The 23,561-nt window shown below is 46.7% G+C and overlaps 1 protein-coding gene across 1 annotated transcript in view; it reads right to left on the bottom strand.

The window, feature by feature from the left end:
• The window catches only part of NIPSNAP3A (nipsnap homolog 3A), a 61,723-nt gene that overhangs the window by 14,077 nt on the left and 24,085 nt on the right, over window positions 1-23,561 (bottom strand). Inside the window, exon 4 of the mRNA XM_075339428.1 lies at window positions 15,140-15,289. Within this exon, the coding sequence (XP_075195543.1) occupies window positions 15,140-15,289 (150 nt within the window). The remainder of the gene's footprint in view (window positions 1-15,139; window positions 15,290-23,561) is intronic.

The following is a 23,561-nucleotide window of genomic DNA, read 5'->3' as shown; positions in this document are numbered from 1 at the left end:
GGCAGAGGGGGGAGGAGCTGGAGGCAGAGGGGGGAGGAGCTGGAGGCAGAGGGGGGGGAGCTGGAGGCAGAGGGGGGGAGCTGGAGGCAGAGGGGGGGGGGAGCTGGAGGCAGAGGGGGGTGGGAGTTGGAGGCAGAGGGGGGGGAGCTGGAGGCAGAGGGGGGGAGCTGGAGGCAGAGGGGGGGTAGCTGGAGGCAGAGGGGGGGGTAGCTAAAGGCAGAGGGGGTAGCTAAAGGCAGAGGGGGGAGCTAAAGGCAGAGGGGGGGAGCTAAAGGCAGAGGGGGGAGCTAAAGGCAGAGGGGGGAGCTAAAGGCAGAGGGGGGAGCTAAAGGCAGAGCTCCAGTTGCCCACATGGCAAGACTCGGGGAGGAAAGCAGCACTATTTGACTTTTCGAACCCATAATTTAATACAATAGTTTGCAGATTCCATGTACGGAGCCCCTAAGTACCAGGAGGGGTAGAAACCTACCTATAGTGACCCTAAATTTGGAAACTAAAACTTTCTGGGAATTCATCTATGGTTATAGTTATTATTTTTACTTCTTGAGTGTTTTCCAGAAACAAGAAGCAATGGATGTTGAAGAGTTAAAATGGAAATCTGTCATTGTAGTACCCTGTACACTGTGCCCAGCCTGAGCTTCTGGAGACCTGTACCCTGCAAATTAAGTAGGCTCTCCTCATTACAGAAATGCTAAACATGTGAACGCCAACTGCGGTTTAGGCACATTGCGCAGCTCAGAAGGAATATTGGATTTAAGAGGGCAGATTTTGCTGGATTTCTTTGGAGTGCGAGGAGCCACAGCTCTTTTACAGAGACTTTGTGCTACCTGTAATGTGGAAACCCCTATATTTCTGTTAACAGATGACGAAACCTGAGTGGGGACTAAGTTTTTAATGGTGGCATTTTGGGATACAGAAACATTTCAGATCCCTTAACATTTATCCTGTAGTTTACGCTGAGTACTTACATGAGGGGGATTTCCATCTTAAGCTACAAAATATGATTTAGATGAAAACCCAGACAGATTGATTTGCTAATGAGGCAGCAGAGATACATTGGACTATGTATGGCTTCTGTTCGGCAGTATTTGGCTTTTAAGAGGCACACAAAAGAGGTGGCCAACTGCATTTTTATGCACACCTGTAAAGACGGAGCTGTATGGCAGCTTGTTTTTTCGCAGCACAAGATGATGTTTTCAGCTATTTTTCAGCTATACTATTTCTATTTACAATTCTACTTTTTGTTTATGTTTTATTTAGAAGTTATGATTAAAAAAACAACTTATTTTTATATTGTTCACTGGTAAGGGTTAAATAGCGCGACTAATAGAGATTGTCGTTCTGGATGCAACAATACCAAATATAGTATGTGTACTGTAGTTTATTTTTCTCTTTACATAAATATTTATTTATTGATATAATATTTTATTTAAGAATTTTTGCAATTCTCTATTTCTTTTTTTTTTTTTTTTTTTATTTATTCCCTCTTTGGGACTTTAACCCTTCAGCCCCCGGGCACTTTCCGTTTTTGCGTTTTTGTTTTTTGCTCCCCTTCTTCCGAGAGGCGTAACTTTTATTTTTCCATCAATCTTGCCATATGAGGGCTTGTTTTTTGCGGGACGAGTTGTACTTTTAAATGAAACCATAAGTTTTACCATATAGTGTACTGGAAAACGGCAAAAAAATTCCAAGTGCGGAAAAATTGCAAAAAAAGTGGGATTGTACAATAGTTTTTGGGATATTTTATTCACCGTGTTCACTATATGGTAAAACTGATGTGTGGGTATGATGCCTCAGGTCGGTGCGAGTTTGTAGACACCAAACATGTATAGGTTTACTTGTATCTAAGGGGTTAAAAAAATTCACAAGCTTGTCCAAAAAACGTGGCGCACGTTTTGCGCCATTTTCCAAAACCCGTAGCGTTCTCATTTTTCAGGATCTGAAGCTCAGTGATGGCTTATTTTTTGCGTCTCGACCTGACGTTCTTAACGGTACCATTTTTGCGCAGATGCTACGTTTTGATCGCCTGTTATTGCATTTTGCGCAAAATTTGCAGCGACCAAAAAACGTAATTTTGGCGTTTGGAATTTTTTTGCCGCTACGCCGTTTACTGATCAGATTCATTGATTTTATATTTTGATAGATCGGGCATTTCTGAACGTGGCGATACCAAATATGTGTGTATTTTTTTAACCCTTTAATTTTCAATGGGGTGAAAGGGGGGTGATTTGAACTTTTAGGTTTTTTTATTTTTTTTTAATTTTTTAAAACTTTTTTTTTTTACATTTTACTAGTCCCCCTAGGGGGCTATTGCGATCAGCAGTCCGATCGCTCTGCACTATCTGCAGATCTCAGCTACAGAGCTGAGAACTGCAGATTTGCTGCTTCACTTTCAATGCCGGCTGTATTCCGGCATTGAGAGGAAGTGACTCATGTTAGCTACAGGCGTCATCACATGACCCTGTGCTACCATGGCAACCGCCGAAAGTCACGTGATCATGTCACGTGACTTCCGGTGGGGGCGGGGTAAGTCACTGTCATGGCGGCGCCCATATACATATCGCTGCCAAGACTTTGGCAGTGAAATGTAAGGGGTTAATGGCCGCGGGTGGAAGCGATTCCACCCACGGCTAGCAGGCACACATATCAGCTGTTGATAACAGCTGATATGTGCGCGTCTCACCGCCGCCTGCCGGCGGCAGGGGGCGGGGCTTACCGGCACACGATCCATGACGTATCTAGTACGTCATGGGTCGTTAAGGGGTTAACTTTTATTCCTCTGATCACATGGTCTCAATAGACATGTATTGTAATTCATGAGACCTGTCAGACTACACTCACAGAATAAATAAGGAATAACGTTTGGAACACCATTCTAAGTCTGAACTGGGTGCAAAAACCTTAAAAAACATCACTATATGGAGAGAAGGTATGCACACCAGTGACTATGTAAGAGGAATACATGAAATAGCAGAAACTGCTGTGTGAATACTGACTTGAAAAATCCAATAGCTATATGTAAGTGTGAAAATGTGAAAAATGGAATATGGAGGGGGGTGTAGTGATGTAGTATATTGGGTAGAACTGAGGTAATTATATTAGTCTGGCCCTCTAAACCTCTCCCTGCTCGGCACGCTGCAGCCCGGCTCCACTGCACCGGCTGAAGACGGGCGGGCCGGTCACAGAGAGCAGGCGGGCCGGATGTGGCCCGCGGGCCGCCCCTTGCCCAGGTCTGGCATACCTTATCTCCCCATAGTGATGTTTTTTTAGGTTTTTGCACCCAGTTCGGACTTAGAATGGTGTTCCAAACGTTATTCCTTATTTGTTAGTAGTTTTTCGTTTGTGAACCCTCCCCAACCACACCTATTGCCAATCCACATCATACGCATAAATAGCCTGGGTCTCAGCTTCCCATACACGGTAAGTTTTTTAACTGCATGAGAGGACACACACAAGCTAGGGACCCCAACGTAGAGAAATACTTTGGCGTAGTGTTGGGGCTCTATTGCATTGATCAATTCAGTAGCTAAATTTCTCTTGATTCATATGTTCATGGCAGTAATGCAGATTCCATTTTTCACATTTTCACTCTTACATATAGCTATTGGATTTTTCAAGTCAGTATTCACACAGCAGTTTCTGCTATTTCATGTATTCCCCTTACATAGTCACTGCACTGGTGTGCATACCTTATCTCCCCATACACTCACAGAATGACTGTTGACTCTCTGCCTATGGCTGGGTCAAAAGGCCACCATGTCTGGCACACCAGGAGGTCATTGTTTGACTTCGGGGTGCCATAACAACAGGGAGACCCCTGTGATTTCATCATAGTGGTGCCGATGGGGGGGTGAGGGAGGGAGCCCTCTCTCTATCAAAACCCTCTAAGGCTAGGTTCGCACACTGCGTCTTTTGACGCTGCGTTTTTGTGCGTTTTTGGCCGCTAAAAACGCACAAAAACGCACCTGTGTCGAAAAAACGCATCAAAAAACGCATGCGTTTTTGCCACGATTTGGTGCGGTTTTGGCTGCGTTTTGCTGCGTTTTTGATCTCTGCGTTTTGCTGCGTTTTTCAAATGCATTGCATGGGCGGAAAACGCAGAAAAACGCAGGAAAGAACTGACATGTCCATTTTTTTTTTTTAACTCAAAACGCAGGTAAAAAAAACCAGATGTGTGCGGACAGCAAAAATGAAAACTCATAGACTTTGCTGGGGAAGCAAAGTCCTGCAGTTTTAAGGCCAAAAACGCACCCGAAAAACGCGCAAAAACGCCGCGAAAAATGCACTGTGCGCACATAGCCAAAATGCTGCGATCACTATTGATTGTGGCATCTGGAGGGTTAATCAGCTAAGGGCTGACCAATCAGAGTGATCAGAGAGTGAGGATTTCTGTAATTGGTGCCCGCATCTCTTCCCTTGCTGGTTGATGACTGCTGTCGGCATTGAGTTATCAATCTGTGTTTTCACAAAAAGATAGTTTAAGGCCCTGTGCGCACTGGAAAACGGATTTTCTTAAGAAAACTCCACAGGGTCTGAAAGATTACCGCACTCGCGGTAAAAAAACATGGCAAACCGCATGTAGTTTGCCGCGGTTTTACCGTGGTATTGCCGCGGGTTGGTACATGTGTTTTAATGCATTCAATGCGATAAAGCACATTGAAAAGAAAAAAAAAAAAAATCATTTCCTTCTGAAATAGATAGTAGATAGATAAATAGATAGAGGACAGATCAATCAACAATCGACACGCTGCGTTTCTCCCGAGCGGTAGTGTGTTCACATTACCGCCCGTGAGAAATGACCTGTGGTTACCTCTGCAGGCTTGTTACGAGGCTGCATTCAGTACAGTGTCAGTCGCGGCTGGATGCAAGCGACGTGGGACCTCCGTGGATTACGACGGAGCTGTGTGTTTGGGAGGGGAGTTAATAAAGGGGTGAAAGAGGGGGCTTTTTTTTGTGCTTTATTTAAAATAAAGGATTTTTCGGTGTTTGTGTTTATTCACTTTACTTACAGGTTAATCATGAAAGCTGTCTCATAGACGCTGCCATGATTAAGCTGTGACTTAGTGGCGGCAATGCGCTACCATTAACTCATTATTACCCTGATTGCCACCGCATCACGGCAACAGGAAGAGTGGGTGACACGCCGGGACTGCCGCATAATGGATGCGACAGTCCCGGGGCAGCTGTGGGCTGATATTCTCGGCTGCAGGAGGGGGACAGCCTGAGAATACCGGTCCGCCGCTGTGTGTTTACCTCGGCTGGACGGTAAAAATACGGCGGAACCCACGTTTTTTTTTTATATGTCTGTTTGATTTTTATGTGTATTCTATATGTCTGTGTGTGAGTGTGATGTGTGTGTTTACTATGTCTGTGATCTGTGTGTGTTTACTCTCTGCACGGCTTCCTCTTCCTGTCATAATGACATCACTTCCCTGCAAACCGTAGGCAGCGATGAACATTATGTCCCGAAACCGCGAAATACCGCAGGGAATAACGCAGGAAAACGCAATGAACCGCACAGAATTTTGCTACCTGCGTTATTCCCTGCGCTATTTCACAATTACATTGCAGTCAATGGAGTGAAATGCCGCTGCGACAAGCGGAAAAAAAGTGACATGCAATTGTTTTTGCTGCGGGAATCCCGCAGCAAAACATGCAGCTGTCAAAATCCGCCTAGTGTGCACAGCATTTTTTTTTCCCATAGGATTTGCTGGTGAATCACTGCAGAGATGTTATGAACATAACATACAGCGAAACATGCAGCAAAACCGCAGGAAATCCGCGGCAAAAACCAGTAAGTGCGCACAGGGCCTAATCCATCACGGACATAGCACGTCAAGATGCGGGAACTGACAGTTGCTCATGAGGTGCTATGTCCATCTTTCGTCATTAATGGGTTAAACTCAGGCAAGCCTAACAAGATTTTGAAGATGCAGATGCTCAAAAAAAAAAAAAAACGGATTTTTGTGTACTCACCGTAAAATCGTTTTCTCTTAGCCATCATTGGGGGACACAGGACCATGGGTGTTATGCTGCTTATCCATAGGAGGACACTAAGTAGATGCAAAGATGTTAGCTCCTCCCCTGCAGTATACACCCCCTGGCCCAGCCAGGCTACTTCAGTTTTAGCAAATAGGAATAACGTTTGGAACACCATTCTAAGTCCGAACTGGGTGCAAAAACCTAAAAAAACATCACTATGGGGAGATAAGGTATGCACACCAGTGACTATGTAAGGGGAATACATGAAATAGCAGAAACTGCTGTGTGAACACTGACTTGAAAAATCCAATAGCTATATGCAAGAGTGAATATGTGAAAAATGGAATCTGCATTACTGCCATGAACATATGAATCAAGAGAAATTTAGCTACTGAATTGATCAATGCAATAGAGCCCCAACACTACGCCAAAGTATTTCTCTACGTTGGGGTCCCTAGCTTGTGTGTGTCCTCTCATGCAGTTAAAAAACTTACCGTGTATGGGAAGCGGAGACCCAGGCTATTTATGCGTATGATATGGATTGGCAATAGGTGTGGTTGGGGAGAGTTCACAAACGAAAAAATACTAACAAATAGGAATAACGTTTGGAACACCATTCTAAGTCCGAACTGGGTGCAAAAAACTAAAAAAACATCACTATGGGGAGATAAGGTATGCACACCAGTGACTATGTAAGGGGAATACATGAAATAGCAAAAAACTGCTGTGTGAATACTGACTTGAAAAATGCAATAGCTATATGCAAGAGTGAATATGTGAAAAATGGAATCTGCATTACTGCCGTGAACATATGAATCAAGAGAAATTTAGCTACTGAATTGATCAATGCAATAGAGCCCCAACACTACGCCAAAGTATTTCTCTACGTTGGGGTCCCTAGCTTGTGTGTGTCCTCTCATGCAGTTAAAAAACCCTCCCCAACCACACCTATTGCCAATCCATATCATACGCATAAATAGCCTGGGTCTCAGCTTCCCATACACGGTAAGTTTTTTTAACTGCATGAGAGGACACACACAAGCTAGGGACCCCAACGTAGAGAAATACGTTGGCGTAGTGTTGGGGCTCTATTGCATTGATCAATTCAGTAGCTAAATTTCTCTTGATTCATATGTTCATGGCAGTAATGCAGATTCCATTTTTCACATATTCACTCTTGCATATAGCTATTGGATTTTTCAAGTCAGTATTCACACAGCAGTTTCTGCTATTTCATGTATTCCCCTTACATAGTCACTGGTGTGCATACCTTATCTCCCCATACTTCAGTTTTAGTACACAAGCAGTAGGAGAACAAGTAACAAAAAAACGTCAGTGAATACTCATAACAAAAAAGCACTGAGAGAGAAAAAAGCTAAGGCCCAACAGGGCAAAAGGGAGGGTGCTGTGTCCCCCAATGATGGCTAAGAGAAAACGATTTTACGGTGAGTACACAAAAATCCGTTTTTCTCTGACACCTCATTGGGGGACACAGGTCCATGGGACGTCCTAAAGCTGTCCATGGGTGGGTAAACAAACAAAGCAACCCAAGGACTAGGAACCAGTCCCAGATAGCCAGGAGCACCTACTGAGATAGGTACTCCACTATCATTTGCAGAATTTTCCTACCTAGGTTCGCCTCAGCCGAAGCCTGGGAATGGACTCAGTAATGCTTTGAAACCGTATATAGGCAAGACCAGGTCGCAGCCTTACACCTCTGTTCCACTGGAGCCTGATGCCTAATGGCCCAAGAGGCACCAACTGCTCGCGTGGAATGAGTCCGCAGCCCACTAGGAACGGGCTTGAGTTGCAAGCGGTAGACCTCCTGGATCGCAGAGTGAATCCAGCGAGCCAGCGTTACCTATGAAGCTGCCTGTCCTTTCTTAGGTCTTTCAAGAATGACGAACAAGGAGTCTATGTTCCTAAAGGGGCTGTCCTGGGTACGTAATGTCAGAGCCCTCACAAGGTCTAGCAAATATAGAACCCTTTCCACGCTATGGACTGGGTGTGGACAAAAGGAAGGCAGAACAATGTCCTCGTTCATATGAAACAGGGAAGTAAACTTCAGAAGAACATCCGGAAGGGGGCGTAGAACCACCTTGTCCTGATGAAAGATCAGAAAGGGTTCGCGGCAAGAGAGTGCTGCCAGTTCCGAAACTTGTCTGATGGACGTAATCGCCACTACGAATGTTACCTTCCAGGAGAGAAGAGCAAGAGAAGATTCCTTCAGAGGTTCATAAGGGGACCTCTGGATACCGTCCAAAACGAGATTGAGGTCCCATGGGTCCAGCGACCGTTTATACAGGGAAACTAGATGGGAAACACCCTTGAGGAAAGTCTTGACTTGCGGATTGCAAGCTAGGCGGTATTGATAGAATATTGAGAGAGATGAAACCTGCCCCTTAAGGGAGCTGAGGGCCAACCCCTTTTGCAACCTGACTGCAAAAAAAAATAAAAAAAAAATAAAGAATTTTGGGGATCGCCAGAAGCATAGGTTGGACATTAGATTCCCTGCACTGGGAAAGGAAAGTTTTCCACGTACGGTGGTAAATACGGGATGAAGGCCGGCTTTCAGGCACTGTACATGGTGGAGATGACCGCAGGAGAGAATCTCGCTCTTGTTAAAGTCCAGGTCTCAATGGCCAGGCCGTCAGCTTCAGGGCTCTGGAGTTCTGATGGGAAATGGGCCCTTGGGTCAGCAGGTCTGGGATGCTTACGAGGCGCCATGAGCAATTGTATACCAGGCGCACCTGGGCTAGTCCGGTGCTATTAGTATCACTGGGACTCCTTCTGCCTTGATCTTCCTGATTACTCGCGGCAGCAGAGGCGAAAAACATGTAAGGCAGACGGAAACGACTTCAGGAGACTAGAGCATCCGTGCCAATGGACTGTGGATCACGCCACCTGGCTAGGAGCGCGGTTACCTTTGCGTTCAACCTTGAGGCCATTAGATCCATGTCTGGTGTACTCCAGTGAGTGCAGATGTGTGGGAACACTTCTGGGTGGAGAAACCACTCTCCGGCGGCCAGGCCTTGGCGACTTAGAAGGTCCGCCACCCAGTTCTCTACTCCCGGTATGTGTAACGCTGAAAAACACGGACCCTCTTCGATTAGGCCCAGGTGAGGATCCCGAGGACCTCGAGATAAGCTGTCTTGCTGCTGGTACCTCCCTGCCGATTGACATAGGCCACAGCTGTTGCATTGTCCAATTGGACCTGAATCAAACGACCTGCTAGCAGAAGGGGGGAATGACCTGAGCGCGAGAAGATCGCGCTGATTTTCAGGATGATTTCTGGGAAAGGAAGACTCCTAGGGTGTCCAACGTCCCGAAGCAGTGTGGAGCCAGTACGCTGCTCCCCAGACTAAGAGGCTGGCGTCCGTGGTCAGGAGTAGCCAGTCCACTTGGGGGAGAAAAACTCCTTCTCGATATGGAAGAGGACTGAAGCCACCAGCAAAGCGCATACCTGACTGAAGGTTTCAGGTGAAAAGTTCGTCCAAGGAAAAAGGGCTCTTGTCCCAGGCAGCTAGAAGCGCAAGCTGCAGTGGGCGGTGGTGTGGCTAAGCGAGCAGCACTGCCTCTATAGCCGCCGCTATCCTACCTAGCAATCTCATACTGAATCGTATGGACCGAGAGGAGTACGCAGAGGGCAGTGTACCGCTTGTTGTAGAGCGGTCGCCTTGTCTTGAGGGGAAAATATCAAGCCCCGAAGAGTGTCCATGGACATGCCCAGGGAGGTGACGGATTTTGACGGGACCGGGGATGATTTGACTGGAGTCAGAAGCCGCCCTAAGAGGGATAGGGTGCCCACAGAGATCTGCACGCTGGTTGAGCCCTTGATGAGGAGGTCATCCAAGCAAGGCAGAACAGCCACTCTCCTGGCGTGAAGGGCACTCATGGCGGCCGCCATGACCTTAGTTAAGACCCTCGGTGCTGTGCAGGGCCGATGGTAGGGCCACAAATGCAAAAAAAAAAAAAAAAAAAAAAAAGGTCCTGAACCGCGAAGCGGAGGAACTTTTGGCGAGCTGGAGCGATGGGTATGTGCAGGTACGCGTCCCTGATAGCTAGAAAGGCAAGGAATTCTCCTTCGACCATACAGGTAATACTGGACCCTAGGAAGTTCATTCTGAATCTCCTTACGTGCACATGTTTGCTCAGGTATTAGAGGTCCAGGATGGGACGAACTGACCCGTCCTTTTTTGGGGACCACGATAGGATAGAATAGAAGGCCTTGAACCTCTCGCCGTCCGGAACAGGTACCATCACCCCACCGTTTGGAGGGAGTGGATCGCTGAGGAGAAGGCCTCGTGGTGTTTTGGAGCCTTTGGGGGGGTTTGAGAGAAAAGACTGACCAGGGGATCGGGTACAGAATTAAATGTGGTAACCGGAAGACACAAGGTATCACACCCATCTGTGGTCTGAGGCGGCGGCCCAGATGGAGGACAACGAGACTCCTCGGTCTTTGTCTAGACTGCCAGGACGAGGTAGACTCGGGGAGGGCTGAGAAGGTCGGGCCCTGCGTGTCTAGTAAAAAACATCCTGGGCTAGAGTTGGGGGAGGGAGGTACTCTTTTCCTCCCGTGGCGTCAGACAAAAAAAGAGCCTGTCCAGACGATCGGCAAACCATCGGTCTGGAAACGAGTACTGTGAGAGGCTTCTTAGAGACAGAGTCCGCTCTCCATTATCGGAACCAGAGGGCCTTACGGATGGCTATGGTATTTGAGGCGGCAATAACTGCGCAGGTAGCAGCGCCGAGGGAGCCTGCATGAGGTACTCTGCCGCTGCAGCAATGTGAACGGTTACATCTGTGAGGATCTGAGGGAAACTGGTAGTCCTGGTGCCTGTGCGACCCACACGGAAGGGGAGAGGGGCCCGCGGCCTCGAGGCAGAGCGATCGAGCTGCTCCACTTGTCTGTCTGTCGGGTCCTTGAAGGAGGATCCATCAAGTAAAAGACAGGAGTGGTCCTTCAGGCAGGTGGAAGCCGGGTGAGGGTCCACCGAGGCCGGATCAGCCCAGCCCTTAGAGACAGCTAAGCCAGAGTGGTACCGGGACTCCATGAGTTTACAGATACCGAAGCGGCGTTAAAAAAACAATTTTTTTTTTTTAAGTTTCTTCACCCTTTTAAAAGGAGACCGCAGGGTCAGTAGTAGTGGATGGGAGATCTTCCACATGCAGAGTTTTGGTTGATTGCTGCAATAAGGGAGTCCATCGCAGCTTGATCGCTCGGGGAGGTTGAAACCAAGGAATCATCCCGGTACAAACATCATTCCCCTTCCTCTGGCTCCTCAGAGACCGCGGAACATGTGGGAGAACCCCATCTGTGTACCCCAGAAGGAGAACCATGGGGGTCATGCCCTTTTTCTGATCTGCAACCGGTGAAGCAGAGGGCTGATTCTTATCAGAAGGACCCTTTATAGAGGTGTCATCAGGCTGCGTTCTGTCCAGGGGCCCCGAGGGGTGTGAGGACGATGTTGCATAGCCAGCACCAGGTTCTGGGAACTGTGCCCATTCCGGGGGACTGGGAGCCGTAGGCTCTGTGCTGGCAGCGGTTGCTGCGGTGTTGGCGGGGGGGTAAGCTACAGGGGCACCGGACTCACAGAAGGAAGAGGTGCTATCATCCCCTAGTAGCTCAGCGTCTTATAGTTGTTGCTGTAGTTGTGCAGGGCATAAAACATGTGACTGCAGCCTGACTGATGAGCCACAAACTCTGATTGTAATGAGGGAGCAATGTTCTGCAGAGCTAATATGCAAGTGAGGCTATAACTCACATAGAACCCTGATGACTCCTCCCCCCCTCCACCTGCGTCCCAGTTCTGGGAAGGAGGAAGCCAGCTCTGAGACACGCCCAAAGGCTCTGATCACAACAAGAGGGAGCAATGCTCTGCAGATCCTGTGTGAGGAGGGTTACATGCGCTTTATTATCGAGTGTCGGAGGGGACGGGGCTTAGCTCTGACAAGAAGGCATGAGAAAATATAAGCAAAAAAATGGTGGGAAGGGACTCCCCTTCCCCCCCCCTCCAACCCTGCACAACAATGGTGGACAGAAAAAAAACTCTATAAGTGTACCGCAGCTGCGGGAGCACTGAGTCCTGGGGGCTCTCCCCCTCCCCCCGCCACAGGTGGAATGCTATGCAGGAGTCTGCAATCACAGCTCATGTGCATCCAGTCAGTGTGACCTTTGCTCCAATTCAGTGTGGAGAGTCTGACGCCTGCTGGCAGAACTTGAATCAACTCAGACCCTGCCAGAGGTACTGAGGAAGCTTTAATCTGCTCTGGAGCTCTGGAAAAAAATCGGAAGGATCTCACCTCAACTCCTGTGGAGATGGCAGTCTGATGCCTGCTGCCTGGTCACACTGGTGAGGAGTGTGTATCAACTCAGAGCCTGCAAGAGGGGCTGAGGAAGTTTTCATCTGCTCTGGGCTCTGGAAAATCAGTGCCATGAGACCTGTCGTCCAGTGAGTAACACCCCAGGATCCAGCGTCGCAGGAGGGGTACGGGAAGGCGACACTCCGCGTTCCTGCCTGTTGATGGTTTTGGGAAATCTGTCCCCGAAGGAAACAGTCGCCCTCTAAAACAAAAAATTCTTGCTGAAGTAGTCTGCAGAGATGTGCCTCCTATAGACACTAAGCTAAAACTGAAGTAGCCTGGCTGGGCCAGGGGGTGTATACTGCAGGGGAGGAGCTAACATCTTTGCATCTACTTAGTGTCCTCCTATGGATAAGCAGCATAACACCCATGGTCCTGTGTCCCCCAATGAGGCGTCAGAGAAACTGGCATTTCTTTTTCTGAAGCATCTTTTGTAGCATTGTTTCCGGAGCATTTTCACCTCTGTCAATTTTTGGGGAAGGATTTCCCAAGGCTTTTGTCAAATCTATTTTAAGATTGTTTTCTACTTGTTTTTTTCATACCATTAAAAAATGTAGAAACAGCTACTGTTTTTTTTGTTATATGGCAAAACGCTTCACAAAGCATCCAGTTGTCTTTTGGGTAACCTTTAAAGTTCTCCATTGACTTGTGTATTTTTTTTATGTGTTTTTTTTTTTGTTTTTGTTTTTTTTTTTTTAGAAACTTGAAGTGGTTAGAAGATGTTCAAAAGCCTAAACAGCAAGTTGTTTTTATATATAAATGCATATGTTCATTGTTGGGAGCATTTATATAGAGTGCCTTTTCTGGTGGCTTCAAAGCAGATCTGGCTGGAAAAGACATTGTACAAACAAACCCTAAAGGGTACTTTGGTATATCGGTACCGAGATCGCTAGCGAGCATACCCGCCCCCGTCTGTTGTGCGTCACGGACAAATTGTTGCCTGTGGCGCACAACATTGCTTACACCCGTCACACATACTTACCTTTCCTGAGACGTCGCTCTGGCCGGCGATCCGCCTCCTTTCCAAGGTGGCGGTTTGTGCGGCGTCACAGCGACGTCACATGGCAGCCGTCAAATAGCAGAGGAGGGGTGGAGATGAGCGGCCGGAACATGCCGTCCACCTCCTTCCTTCCTCATTGCCGGTGGACGGAGGTAAGGAGGAGATGTTCATCAATCCTAGTGTCACACATAGCGATGTGTGCTGCCGCAGGAACGACGAACAACATCGCTACATACGAGACAACAATTTTTGGTAAATGAACGACCTCTCATATACCAACGATTTTTGTCTCTTTTGCAATCGTTTGAGGTTGCTCCTGCCTGTCACACGCTGCGATGTCGCTAACGACACCGGATGTGCGTCACAAACACTGCGGCGTGACCCCGACGATATATCGTTAGCGATGTCGCAGCGTGTAAATGGCCCTTAAGGCTCTGTGCCTACGATGAGTTTTTAGTGAGTTTTTGCAGGTTATTTATTTCTTTGTGTCAAAAACGCAGCATCACGCAGTTCTAGCAAGGAAGTGGGATTTATAGAAATCTGCCGTCCACTGTGTTTTTTTAACTCAGCATCAACGGACCTGCGGTGGGTGTTTCAAATTCATCGAATGTCGATTTCTCTCTTGGGGGTGCACTGAGTTTTATACGCGGATTTTCCTCATATACTTACATCAAATGCGAAATAGCCGCATGATGCATTGTCAAAGCAAAACGCCAGGTAATAAAAACAAAATCAGATTTAAAACATGACACACCAGCAAGAGAAAAAAAAATGCAGTGTCAAAAACATGAAAAACCAAATGGAAATAAAACGCACGAAAAAATGCAATAGAAAAAATACAATTAATCTAATAGACGTAGAAATGTTGCAGCAATGTTGCACCAAAAGCTAATCATCAACTGTAGCTCAATGCTACTAATAGCACTGATCCTCTAGGTTTTTCTTTTCTCCCACAATCCGCTCAGGAACGTTTGCATGATTCATGAATAGCTGCGGCTAATCAAGGTAATACAAGTTACATAGTCCCGGGTTAGGGGAGGGGGAAGTAAAGAGAGAGGACCAAAACTGTTCTATACTATCAGTCATGCTCTGTAGAGCATTGTTGTCATCATGGAAGGGCAAGTAGTTTGCCATTTCTGGGAGACAGTGGTGGTGTTCAAGGGGCAGTGACCCCGTTTGAGAGGGCCCTACTGTGTGCAGAAGAGAGTTCCTCCTCGAGTCTTAGGGTTTGTGCCCACAATCAGGACTCACTGCATTCTGGACGCAGCGGGTCCTGCCATGCGGGGCCGCGAGCTTCACCCGCAGAAGACCGCAGCTGCTTGTTCCCATGATCAAAGTTCAGTGCGCTGATGTTCTCACTATGGAGGACGCATGTAAATCCACAGCAAACAATTGACATGCTGCGGTCTGGAAAAACGCTCCGCAGGTCAGTGTTTGCTGCGGAAAAAACAAGCACATTAGGCACAGGTTTTCTAGAAATCCCGTCCACTATGCTTGTACTGTACATCGCAGCGTTTTGGACGCAGCTGAAGCATGCTGCGTCCAAAACGCTGCAAACACTTATAGTGGGCACGCACCCTTAGAGTGTAGTCCTTATGGTGCTGGTTGTGAGTGGGTGACGGAGGTTTGTTGTGAAAGGCTGGAGGAGGATTTGGTTGCATCTGTGTGACTGGAGGAAAAAGGGCACTAGAGACGATAGTTGGAGCAAGTGGGACTAAATGGTACTGCCGAGCAGCAGAATATCACTCCCCTTGCCATGAGCCTGACTGCTTTGAAGCAGATTTAGTAAATTACCTTGGTTAAGCAATCCGTATTCAGTGTTAAAAACACCAACAAGTTTTGTGTAGCCACAATTGACGTGAGTGGAGATGGCAGAGCGAAATGATTTACCCCAAACGGCCGGTCCTCCAGGCTTAAACTGAAAAGAGACCATTTCATAGACCCCTAGAGTAAAGAAAACACAGAATTATATATTGCATCTTATATCTTTTTATGTTTATTGTACCTAACAGGACTACACAGTACAACATGGTGCAGTATTGAATGTCTGGTCTACCAATCTGTTCTCACGTTCACCATTATAGACCTGAAGCTCTGCATCCATTAATATACTAAATCTAGATCTTATTATCATGCTCTGTTAAAGAAGCACTCCCATTAAACTTATTATGGGCTAAACCTGTGTGAATGTATATGTAGTATGTGTATATTAAATACTCACAATCACTGTCTTCTAGGTCTTGTGACTGAGGTTCAGACTCTAGATCCCAAAGATCTCAATGTCTGAGTCAGAAGTCACTTTTACAATGTTTGTATATGGCGCCTCAGAACGAGGCTCCATAGACTTACACTGTAATAAGTTGAAACAGTTGCCACATGACCCAAAGGAGGATGGGAGTTGAGCTGGAAATCTGAGAAGACAACCAATGAGTGAATGTGTATGTAGTGTACTTTACCATATTCACACAGGTTTAGCTCATACAAATTTTAATAGGCGTGCCTCTTGATAAGGAACCTGTCATGTTAAAAAAACACTAGTAATCTACAGGTTAATAGCTTTCTAAGCCTGTCTACTGCACTGAAAGCCCAGCTACTGGGAGGAAATGAACTTTATTTCTTGCGGCAGATGCTGAAGATAGCTCTTATTGATATGGACTATATGTTTGGGGGGGTAATTGTCCTGCTGCAGAAGAAATTTCAAGCCAATGAGATGCCTCCCTGATGCTAATGCATGGTGGACAATTGTATGCCTGCATTGCTCTGCACTGAGGACACCAAGCAATGGGCAACGTTGAGGACCATACGTACACGCAGTGGTCATCCAAGTAAACTTAGTGCAGCAGAAGAAGACACATTCTACTTATCTTCGACAACGGAAAAAGTCAAGTAGTGCCATCATCTCAGAACTGGCAGCAACCAGTGGGACTCCGTTACACCCATCAACTGTTTGGAAACGTCAAGCTAGAAGTGGTCTGAATGGAAGAATTGTGGCCAAAAACCTACATTCAACATGAAAACAAGGGCAAGTGACTCAATTATGCACTAAAACTAAGAATAGGTACTTTTCTATAGAAAAACGGCAGAACGTTTTGTGGATTGATGAGTCAAAATGTGAAATATCTGGCTGCTCAGGTATAATGGAGTCCTCAATGTAGAGGAATGCAGTGATATTGACTGCAAACTGATTGTCTGAAAATTTGCTCTGCAGCAGGACAACGACTCCAAACATGCACCATTATTATAAACTATTTTCAGCATAAAGAAGAATAAAAAGTTCTGAAAGTGATAATATGGCTCTCACAGAGTCCGGATTCCAACATCGAGACTACCTGGGATTACACGAAGAGCAATAGCAGGAACAATAAGGATATATTTCAAAAGTCTACCAGTATATTGGTGTATCAGCAGGGGTAGAAAAATTGTTAAAACGTAACTTTTATTACGTACTTTGGGAAGGTCTATGTAGTTCACGTCCCTATATCTTTGAGAGGGGTGTGTTTTGGATTTCTCTACTCCCCCGCCATCATTTTTACACACTATCTTTCCTATTCAAATAGAGAATACATTTAGTTCTACCCCTGGTCCTGTATTATCATAATAGGATAAACCTCTTCCTTCAGACATTTTGATGTGTTAATTTCTATTACATTCTTTATGTTGTAGTTCTCGCTAAAAAGGGAGTGACGGAGTAACCAAAAAAATGAGCCGCTGCACAAGTTGGTATACATGCAACTTATAAGCACATGTTCGCACTGGCCATAAGGTATACGTCCATATTATTTTAATCTTGGGTTTTTAAAAGGGAGTGACGTCTGCGTTCCACTCACTATGAGTATTTCAGTGACATAACACCGCTCAAAAGGATATGACGTCACGGATCTAGGCGGAGATTACACTCATCTCACTGCTATGTTCTGTGGCGTCTTTTCTGACATGCATACCTTCTCCAATTTTGTTGTTAACATACTAGCCATATAGCCTTAATTCTTGCTTGTGCTATCACTTATTACCCAAAGTGTATTCTCAGTTTTGGGTATAGGCTACTGGCACCTTTTCATAATAATTGTTGTGTTTGTCTCTTGTAGCCAAGTGGTGTTTTATATATTAATTTAGTAAAAGTTATGTTTTGATAATTTTTCTACCGTTGTTAATTTTACGAAGAGACAGAAGAATATGCACATATGGCCCCCCGCCCCAAAGTCTGTACTTTGTAGAGCCTCCTTTTGCAGCAATTACAGCTGCAAGTTGCTTTGGATAAGTTTCTATGAGATTTCCACTGTGATTTTTGCCCATATCTCAGGGCAAAACTGCTCCAGCTCTTTGAAGTTAGATGGTTTCCTCTAGTGATCAACAATCTTAAAGTCTGACCACAGATTCTCAATTGGATTAATGTCTGGGCTTTGACTAAGCCACTCCAATACATTTACATGTTTTCCCTAAAACCATTTGAGTATTGCGTTAGCAGTAAGCTTTGAGCCATTGTCTTTTTGCATGGTGAACCTTTGTCCTAATCTCAAATCACTGACTGAAATAAATTTTGCTGAAGAAAATCCCTGTATTTTGTACCATTCATCTTCCCCGTGACTCTGACCATAGCTCTGTCCATGCTGCCGAAAAATATCCCCACAGCATGATGTTCCCACCTTGTTTCACTGTGAGGATGGTGTTCTTGGCGTGAGGAGCTGTGTTGGTTTGGCGCCAGGCAACTGTTTCCCTTGGTGGCCAAAAAGTTCAATTTTGGTCTCATCTGACCACAGTACCTTTCTCCATACATTTGGGGAGTCTCCCACACATCTTTTGGCAAAATCAAAGTGAACCTTCTAATTTCTGTGTGTAAGTAAATGTTTTTTTCTGGTCACTCTTCCATAAAGGCGAGCTCTGTGGAGTGTACAGCTTATTGTGGTTCAAAAAAGAGGGGGGAGCCAGCACTGCTTGAGGATGGCATGCAAATAATTAAAAGTGAAAATTCACATATTATTCCAACTGTACTATAATGCAAAAATGAGATTTTTAGCAAATAATTGATCAATTTTTTGAGCCGCCCCTGCCATGTCACGGCAAATCTCGACAGGGGGTCCTACTCTATATTTAATATTTACATTGTGCCATTCGGTCTCCTAAATTCATTAAAAGCAGAACCATATTAAAGCAACACATGTACCTGTAAAATATCAGAAACTATTTCCATGTTATCAAGGAGAGGCAGCTGCGAATAAAGGCAATCCAGATCCCAGCATGTGCAGTGAACCCACCCACGCCGGGACAATGTCAGAACTGCCCCTCACAGTGCCAGACCAGTGTCCATGAATGAAAGCGGAACAGGTCCAGGTATAAGGTGCTTAATTAACAAAGCCTGTGGACAAGGGAAAGGTGGTTGAATGTGAACAGCCACCAATGTAAAATATAGATAGAAGCAAGAGGAGTATACAAATCAAACCAGGCATGCACGCCATGGTGGGAGTCAGCCATTGAACCAGTAACATAAAAAAGGGGAGGGGGGGGCAGCACTGCATATATGTATACGTGTTTCTTTTATATGGTTCTGCTTAATAAAATATTTAGGAGGCCGTATGGCACAATGGTAAATTATATAATATAGAGTAGGACCCCCCTTATTGAGATATGCCATGACGTGGCAGGGGTGGCTCAAATTATTGATCAATTGTTTGCTAAAAATCTCATTTTGCATTATAGTACAGTAGGAATGAATTTGTGAATTTTACACTTTTTATTTGTTGCATGCCATTCATAGGCAGTGCTGGCTCCCCCCTTTCTATAATGATTTATTGATCTGGTGGCTGACCCCCACTATGTCGTGCACGCCCAGTGTGGTTTGCAAAATCTTAATTATTTACCGGTAATAGGATTTTCAATAGCCCATAACAGCACCACCTGAGAGATAGGTTCCGCCCACATCAGGACAGGAAACCCACTGATAAAAAGGCGGTACCTCTCCTCCGCATCAGTAGGTTTACAGAGCCAGAGAGGACCAACAAAACAAAACAGAAAATATTAATCATACCACCACCAAGGAATACACCAATAACTAACACTCCCCGAAGGGTGCCCACAACCAGTGAATGGGGGGGAACTAAGGGTGCTGTCATGGGCTATTGAAAATCCCATTACCGGTAAGTCATTAAGATTTTTCCCTGCTGCCCATGACAGCACCACCTGAGAGTTTTATAGAGAACTACCACCTTAGGGAGGGACCCCCGCCTGTAAGACCCGTCTCCCAAAGGAAATGTCAGTTGTGGAGGATAAGTCCAGCCTATAGTGGCGAAAGAAAGTACAAGGAGACGACCAAGTAGCCGCCCGACAGATCTGGTCAATAGAGGCATCAGCCCTCTCTGCCCATGATGAAGATATCGCTCTAGTGGAGTGTGCACTAATGCCCTGAGGAGGTGTGGTGTCCTTAGATGAGTACGCCAGAGCGATAGCATCCCTGATCCATCTGGCAAAGGTAGCTTTAGTAGCCCCATTCCCCCTAGATTGCCCCTGAAATGTGATAAACAGGACCTGAGATTTTCTCCACTCTTTTGTCCTATCTAGGTACGTGAGTAAGGCCCTCCTGACATCTAATGTGTGCAACCTAGCCTCTTTTTCGTTATGAGGGGGGGGTCACAGAGGGAAGGGAGCACGATTTCTTGTGAGCGATGAAAAGTCTTAGCAACTTTGGGGAGGTAGGAGGGATCAGTCCTCAACACCACCCTATCATCCAGAATTTGGGTATAAGGCTGAACTTTGGACAAGGCCTGGAGATCCCCCACCCGTCTGGCCAAGGTAAGTGCGACGAGAAGCAAAACCTTAAAGGGACAGCATTTTGAGAGGTACTTCCCCTAAGGGTTCAAATGGTGGCTCTGTGAGGGCATCTAACACCAAATTGAGGTCCCACGGGGGAACCCTGGGAGTATGAACTGGCACGGACCTGGACTTAAGATCTAATAAACCTGCAAATCCATTCATTCTATGCCAGACCACAATTAAACAGTGCCCCCAAAGCTGACACTTGCACCTTGAGTGTACTGGTGGAGAGACCCAATTCTAACCTCTTCTGGAGAAATTCTAGTATAGCAGAGATAGGTGGGGGGGCCCTCCGCCCGAGCTCCGGACTAAAGGAGAAACCGCTTCCAGACCCGCCCGTAAATGGCCGTGGTGACTGCCTTTCTACTTTTAAGAAGAAGAGTGTCTACCAATCCAGGTGAAAAACCCGTCTAGATAACAGCTGCCGCTCAAACGCCAGGCTGTCAAATGGAGAGCCGCATCGTTGGGGTGATGAACTGGGCCCTGGGAGAGGAGATGTGGGTTGTCTGGGAGAACCCAAAGATCCACCAGAGACATCCTCCGCAGCCAGTAAAACCATGCTCGTTTTGGCCAGAAGGGGGTAATGAGAACAACATCGGCTCTGTCGTCCCTTATCTTCCGGAGAACTGAAGGCAATAGGATCAGGGGAGGCAACTCATAAAGGAGACCTTCCGACCAGGATATCTGGAACGCATCTAGGGCAACTGGACTGTCTCTGGGGTTGAGTGAGCAGAACTTGTCCACCTTCCGATTTGCCTTGGTGGCGAACAGGTCCAGTACAGGTACACCCCAGAGAACCGTGATCCGGAAAAAGATCTCTGGGTTCAAGGACCACTCCCCCTGACTGAGACAGTGCCTGCTGAGAAAGTCTGCTTCCTCGTTGTCTGTTCCCTTGATATGAAGAGTCATTAAGGAGGAGAGATGTTGTTCGGCCAGCTGGAAGATTTGTAGAGACAGAGTCAGAAGTGATGGGGACCTGGTGCCTCCCTGATGGTTGACATTTGCTACCATCACCCGGTTGTCCGAAAGGATCCGAACATGGCGTCCTCGTAAGAAAGGTAGGAACCCTTCTAGTGCTTTGAGAACTGCTATGAGCTCTCTGTAGTTGGAGCATTGGGTGACTGAGCGTCCCAGGGACCCTGAAACACCTGTTGGCGCAGATGGGCTCTCCACCCCCAACGGCTGGCATTCGTGACTATCGTGTCTGTGACTTGGGAAAGCCAAGGAACCCCCGTCTGTAGGTGAGAAGTGTCTTGCCACCAATCCAGGGAGTGCAAGGTGTCTGCCGAGAGGGTCAATTTCCACTCCAAACAGCTTCCAAACAGTCTTTGAAACCTCAGGACTTCCATCTGGAGGACTCTGGAATGTATTTGGGCCCACCATACTCCTGGAATGCAAGAGGTGAGAGTCCCGACTAGTGACATAGCCTGACGGAAGGACATGCAGGGGTAACTTCTTACTGAAGAGAGTAAGGACAGGATCCTGGTGATCTTGTCCTCGGGCAGGTGGCACAACTGCCTGGTGGAATCCAAGATGAGACTTCGGAAGACTTGACACTGAAGAGGCTGAAGTCTGGACTTCTCCCGATTCACCACCCAACCCAGGCCTTCCAGGATGGTGATGACTCTGGACACGTGATCTGCACATTGAGTCTCCGACTGACCCACTATTAGGAAGTCGTCTAGATACGAGACGATTAAAACGTCTTGTTCCCGGACATGCGCCACGACCTCCGCGATGACCTTGGTGAAGATTCTTGGGGCCATAGAAAGCCCAAATGGCAACGCTGTGAACTGGAAGTGTCTCAGCCTCCCGGAGATGTGTAGTGCGAATCTGAGAAACTGTCTGTGAGTCGGAAAAATAGGTATTTGATATTAGGCGTCCTTTAGGTCGAGAACTGCCATAAAAACACTCTGGATACAACAGCCGGATAGTTGACCTCATGGTCTCCATTTTGAAGGCTCGCTGCACCAAATGCAAATTCAATTTCTTCAAGTTGATGATGGTCCGGAAGGAGGAGTCAGGTTTCCGAACAAGAAAGAGAGTGGAGTAAAAGCCGTCCCCCTCCTGTCGTTGGGGACATCTTGAATGACCCTCCTTGAGAGGAGAGTCATTACTTCCGTTTCTAAGGCCTGCTGCCTCACTGGGGACCGCAAGGATGTTATAATTAGAGACCCCCGAGGGGGCGTACTGAACTCCAATTTCAACCCTTCTGCCACTATCTGAAGGAGCCATTTGTTGGATGAGATAGTCTTCCTGGCATGTAGGAAGAGGGACAGCCTGCCCCCCACCTGATGTCTGGCGTCATTGGGTTGGCTTGTTCTTATTGTCGGAGTGTTTGCCAAAGAGAAAACCTGAGGTAGTTTTTCTACGGTCTTTCCACTGATCTTGTGTTTTTTGGGACTTTTTACTGAAAAATTGACGTCTCCGAAAGAGCTGGCTGTGAGAGGAGGTCCCCGGGAAAACCTTTTTTCTTATCGGATGCTTTAGTGATGAGGTCATCCAGGCCCGAGCCAAAGAGATATGTACCTTCACAAGGCATGCCACACAGCCATCCCTTGGACTGGAAATCACCTTTCCAATTTTTCAGCCAGAGGGCCCTTCTTACGGAATTGGAAAGTGCTGCTGATCTGGCGAAAAGTCTTAAGGAATCAACAGAGACATCTGCCATAAAGGCTGCAGCACCCTGTATTAAGGGCAAGGACGAGATGATATCTTTTCTCGTAGTGTCATTTCTCAACTGGTCTTCTAATTCCTGAAGCCATACCATCAATGACCGGGCAACGCAGGCACTTGTCACCGCAGGGCATAAGCCACTGTGGACTCCCAAGTCCCTCTCAGAAACCCATCAGCCTTTCTATGTAGCTGATCCTTAAGGGACCCCATATCCTCAAATGGCAAGGTAGTGGAGCGTGAAGCTTTGGCAATGGCGACATCAATCTTTGGTGTTGTATCCCAGGATGTAGAAACCGCACCATTCACCGAGTACTTCCTCTTAAGGGAGGAGGAAAGATTTAACTTTCTATCCACTTTTCTCCACTGATCATCAATGAGACCTTGAACCTTCTGGGGAATAAAACCTTTACATTTTTTGGAATCCAATCCCCCAAACATGACATCCTGGGTTGATTCGGGTCCACCATCCCCATGGTTGATCGCACCACCTTCACTAAGGGGCCCACATCAGCAGTAGGGAAACAAGGTCTAACACCTTCGTCTGTAGAGGAGGAGTAGTCAGAATCGGATGAAGAGGATCCCGATCAGGCCGACAACAGAGTCATGAGCCGAACCTGCCGAAGTATCAGGAGTAGACAGCTTAAGATGATGAGGCTTCTTGCGTCTCTTGCCCCCCTTGAGGGACTTTAGGGATTCCTGTACTTCTGCCCTGATAATGGTCCGCAATTTTGTGGAG

The sequence above is a fragment of the Anomaloglossus baeobatrachus genome, chromosome 1 (assembly GCF_048569485.1).
Source record: "Anomaloglossus baeobatrachus isolate aAnoBae1 chromosome 1, aAnoBae1.hap1, whole genome shotgun sequence".
NCBI lineage: Eukaryota > Metazoa > Chordata > Amphibia > Anura > Aromobatidae > Anomaloglossus > Anomaloglossus baeobatrachus.
The sequence above is the reverse complement of the archived record's forward strand: the minus strand, read 5'-3'. Positions and strand labels throughout refer to the sequence as shown.